At 40.7% G+C, this 5,244-nt stretch overlaps 1 protein-coding gene across 1 annotated transcript in view; it reads left to right on the forward strand.

The window, feature by feature from the left end:
• The window catches only part of utp20 (UTP20 small subunit processome component), a 104,373-nt gene that overhangs the window by 55,506 nt on the left and 43,623 nt on the right, over positions 1-5,244 (forward strand). Inside the window, exons 25-26 of the mRNA XM_048607932.1 lie at positions 777-914; positions 3,358-3,495. Coding sequence (XP_048463889.1) covers positions 777-914; positions 3,358-3,495 — 276 coding nt within the window. The remainder of the gene's footprint in view (positions 1-776; positions 915-3,357; positions 3,496-5,244) is intronic.

Here is a 5,244-nt window from a genome sequence, read left to right on the forward strand (position 1 = left end):
AGTAATGACATTTGAAGCATCTCTTTTAGATAGAGTTACGTAGAAGCTGCAACATCGAAACATGTCATATTGTTGATCTTCATGGTTATCTAACATAGTGATACAATAGTGTAGTGGCAATGTTACTAGGGCAGTATTCCGGAGGCTAGGGCTAGTGATGTAGAGGCATAGGTTCAAATCCTACCACAGCAATTAGAAAATTTAAAATCTGTGAATTGAACCTAGAGTGAAAAGTCAATAACTGTAACAGAGATTGAGACTCTCAGACAATATTAAAAACTTATCTGCTTCATTAATGACAAGGTGCGGTGAAGGAAATCTGCTGACTTAGCCAGTGTGGCAAACATGCAATACAGACTGTTGGTGGTTGACTCTTAGCTGTCCTCCGAAATGACCCATAAGCCACTCAGTTATATTCAAGAAGGAGGGTTACCATTACCTTCTCGAAGCCAAGTAGGGCAATAAATGGTGATTTTACCTCCCGTGAAGGAATATTTTAAAGAAGGGCAGTGTCTTTATCACCTTAATTGATCTGAGATTTATAGAAAGGGACGTTATTACTTGCAAGTCAAGATGACTAGACTGGGATGGATACAGATCAGTTATCATCTAATTGAATGGTGGAACAGGGTCTGAAAGGGGCTGAATAACCTCCTCCTGTCCCTATGTTCCTATATGTGTGCATTTCGATAGAATTACACCACCAATGTGCCTGATTCACGTTGTTCCATTTTGTGCCTGCTTCCCTTGCTCCATTTTCATATGGTTTATTGCAGAGTGTTCAACAGGAATACACAACGCTACTTTGCTGTTTAATCCGGGCATTCCCCCAAAGGCCGGAGTTCCAGGACTTGGTGCAGTTAACAGACCACGATCCAGAAATGGACTTCTTCGAGAATATGAAGCATATACAGGTGGACAATACAATGCATTCATTTTTCTACATTCAGATATTGGCAATAAAATCTCCCCCAGAACAGGGTGTTTATTGTGGATAAGAATTAAATCAAATTACTTGAAAATTAGCTGGGTTCTTAAACTAACTGGGCATTGAGATTAAATAGTTGGAATGGTAATGATAAATAAAATAAATTGAGAGGCATGCCCAGGCACCATATAATACTTTAAAATTGCCTTTCATCAATTGACCTTTGTATGAGCATGAATATTGCAGCTCCTAAGAAGTCTAGAATTTGATTAGGTGACTTTAAGTAATCAGTGCTTAATATGTCTGTAAAAATCTCACCTCTTGCAGCATTGAAATGGGTTATAACTTACTGAATATGAAATGGTGAATATTCTAAATATAAACTAAGCTTAATAATTTCCAGACTTAAAATACAAGATTCCTGTTTGAAGCTGTATAGTTCTACAGAGAGGATTGTTATGCTGTTCAGCAGCATCAGGCAACAAGCAAAATATTTAACATTGATATTAACCAACTGTAGACTAGCTCACTTCAAGTTAATGTTGCAGTTAAGTGATGCTAAGAGATACATTCACTAAGTCGCATACTTTATATATATATAAAGAGAGAGAGAGAGAGGATTGATGGGATTGTGACCCAAAGATGGATACCATCATGTCATCTCCCTTGATTGCTGTATGATTTAATTACCCTCTAATATTGGCTATTAATAACCAAGGGACAGCTGTTTAGTGTTTCAGTGGTGCTCCAGCAACCTAAACATTTTTCAGTTCAAATCCCACAATGGGAAAGTTATAGGGAAACACCAGGAAGCTACAGTGAGGAAGAAGGCTGTTCACCCAGCCACACAGTATTGTCATTTACCCCAAACAAAAACTTCTGCTCCCATCTTTCTTTCTCTTTGCACAGCCTTTCAATCTCATTTTGCCATCATTCACCTACACAATTTAATCTGAATGGTAACTCAATCACTAGGGCTGGAAGTGCATCACAGTTGTGTGTGTGCGCGCATGATGGTATTTCTTTATCCTAAACCTGTCTCATTTTGTTTTATATCTGTGGTCCCTCAGTCAATGACCCTCAACTGGAGAAACTATTTCTATCTACCCTGTCACCCATCCTCTCTCATTTGTGAAAGTCAGCTCAATAAATCTTATTGCTACCTCATAAAATGATCACGGAGCTGCTGGATTTTCGTAAGAGCAGTATAGCCACTTGGTCCTGGAATCCTTATTTAAGGATGGATTTACTTGTGTTGGAAGCAGTTCAGAGAAGGTTCACCTGGCTGATTGTTAGGAGGAGTGTTTTGTCTTATAAGAAAAGGTCATGCACACTGGGCCTATTTTTATTGGAGTTTAGAGGAATTAGAGATGGCCTTGGTGAAATACACAAAATCTGAGGGGGGATTTCACAAGGTGAGAGCGAATCATGGGTAATCTAGAACTAGGGGACACGATGCAAAAGTTCATGACCGAGATGAGGAATTTCTTCCCTCAGAAGGTCATGAACCTGTGGAATTCCCTCCCCCAAAGTGCAGTGGAGGATGATCATTGATTAGATTCAAGGCTGTGTTTGATCAGGTTGTGATTTAATGGGAATCAGGAATTAATGGGGGTCAGGTTGGGGCTGGAGGTTGGATATAAGGCCATAATCAGATCAGCCATGATTTATTGATGGAGTGGGTGTGAGAGGCTTAACAATCTATTTTTGCTCCAGCTTCTTATGTTCTTATGTTCCAAAATCCAACTACATCACTAACGTTCTTCTGGAAAGAGGAACTTGTCCTTACCTGGCCTGCCCTGGGTGACAGCTCAGTTACATGCCAACATGACTGACTTTTTAATGTCCAAAGGACAACGATCATGATGTTGCCAATATCACATCAAAGGGCAAAGCAAAGTTCTAGGTGTCACCTTTTCAGCTAATGCTATTTGAGTTTACAGTGAGCAGGATTTGGCAAAGTGTAGGCTGTCCTGGTGATATTTCTTTCCTTGTGCCAACTGTGTTTCAGTGGGTCACATTCTCGCCTCTGAGTCGGGCTTCTTGGTTTGAGTTCCACTCTGGAGTTTGAGCACCTAAAGCAAAACTGATTCTGCAGTGTAATACGAAGGGAGTACTGTACTGTTAGAGGTGCTGCTTTGTCTGCCTCTTCAGGTGGGTATGGAAAATCCCATGGGGTTGTTTCTAAGGAGATGAGAGGGTTATTCCTGAAGTCCCGGCTAATCAACTTCACAGAAACAGGTTATCCACTCATTATCACATTGCCCTTTGACGGAGCTTCCTTTGAGCAAATTGACGGTTATGTTTTCCACAATACATAATGACCATGCTTCACATGTACTTAATGGCTGTAAAGCCTATGGGATGTCTGCTGATCATGAAAGGCTCCATATAAATGCAAGCGTTCTTCTTTTCTGTTTGATATTCAGATTCATAGGAGAGCCCGTGCCCTGAAAAAACTAGCGAAGCAGCTTGATGAGAAAAAGATTACGTTGTCCTCAAAATCTTTGGTGAACTACATCCTGCCATTTGCTACTTCAACACTGTTCAATGAGAACATGCTGAAGGTAAGAACTGCATTTATAAAACATTGAGACTTGAAGAGGCTGACTGGAACCTGGTCCGTCATACGACCGAGACCATGGCAGAGTGGTAAAGTCTCTAGTAATTCAGAGGACCATATTAATGTTCTGAGGACATGGGTATGAAGAACAGCAGATATATGGGAACACCATCGTCTGCAAGTTCCCCTCCAAGCCACTCACCGTCCTGACTTGGAAATATATCACTATTCTTCAGTGTCGCTGGGTCAAAAACCTGGAATTTCCTCCCAACGGCATTGTGGGTGTATCTGCACCAAATGGTCAGCAGTATTTGAAGAAAGGCAATTCATCACCACCTTCCTGAGAATGGTTAGGTACGGGCAATAAATGCTCACCCAGCCCAGCAATGCCCACATCACCTGAATGAATTTTTAAAAAGCCTTTATTAATTTTAAACATTTCCATTAGATCCTTTTGAGGGAAACTAAGTCGATTCAAACTCACTTCATTTAACCCTTTCCTCAACATTGTTCTTATGACTTTATGATTCTAAATGAAGGGATCTATGAGGATATGAAGCATGAACTTGCAAAGATGGATTGGAGCACCTTATTAAGCAGGGGGCTGGTGAATAGGTACTGGTTCATATTTAAAGAATATGTGCATGAATCACAACAGCCATTCAGTCCAAACAAACTCAGAAATGGCTGGAAAAGCCTAACAGGTCAGGCAGCATCTGTGGAGAGCAGCAAAGTCCTCGAGAACTGATTGTAGCTAGGAAAAGTTTGGTATATATGCTGAGGATGGGGAGGGGAGAGGAGTAAACGATAGGTGGAGATAGAGCCCCGAGAGAGAGAGAGAAACGCAGTTGGGCAGAGAAAGGTATGTGTAAGGTTCACAGGTTGTTTGTGGTAGCAGCCCATGTGATGTCAAGGCCTGGTGTGTGGCTGTTTCGGTAGGGAAATGCGAGAAAGTGCTCAGGCCCTAACATTATTGAAAATTATTATAGAGAAAAGTTGGGGCAGTTGTGACTTACAAAAGGAATTGCGAATAGTATTAGATCCAGAGAGGAGATATTTAAAATTCCCAGATGAAACAGCAAGCCTGAGGTTCGGGAGCACTGTAGAATTCAGCAAAAGAGGGTAAAAAGTTTGATCAGAAAGGAGAATTTCAGAGAACGTAGAAACTGACCATAAAAATATGAAGAGAAAAGAATTAGTAAAGACAAATGTAGGTCCCTTACAGGCAGAAACTGGGGAAATTATAATGGGGAGCAAAGAAATGGCAGATAAATTGAGCGCACATTTTGGTTCTGTCTTCCCAAAAGATTGCACAAATAACCTCTCAGAAATGTTCGGACAGAGTTTAGTGAGAGGGTGGATTTGAAGGAAATCAATATTTATAAGAAAATGGTTCTGGGGAAATTAGTGGGGTTGAAGGCTGACCAATCATCAGGACCTGATAATTTACATCTCAAAATACAAAAGGAAGTGGCCCTTGGAATATTGGATGCATTGGTGGTTGTCTTCCAAAATTCTGTAGACTCGGAGCAGTTCTTACAGATTATCGGGTGGGAAATGTAGGCCCACTCTTTAAAGGGGGAGGGAGAGAAAAAACAGAATTACATTCCAGTTTGCTTCATGTCAATAGTGGGGAAAATGCTAGAGTCTATTGTAAAAGACATGATAACAGAACATTTGGAAAGCATTAACTGGATTGGACAAAGCCAGCAAGGGTCTATGAAAGGCAACAGAAACAAAGTTGCTGGAAAAG

The sequence above is a fragment of the Rhincodon typus genome, chromosome 18, assembly GCF_021869965.1.
Source record: "Rhincodon typus isolate 14 chromosome 18, sRhiTyp1.1, whole genome shotgun sequence".
Taxonomy (NCBI): Eukaryota; Metazoa; Chordata; class Chondrichthyes; order Orectolobiformes; family Rhincodontidae; genus Rhincodon; species Rhincodon typus.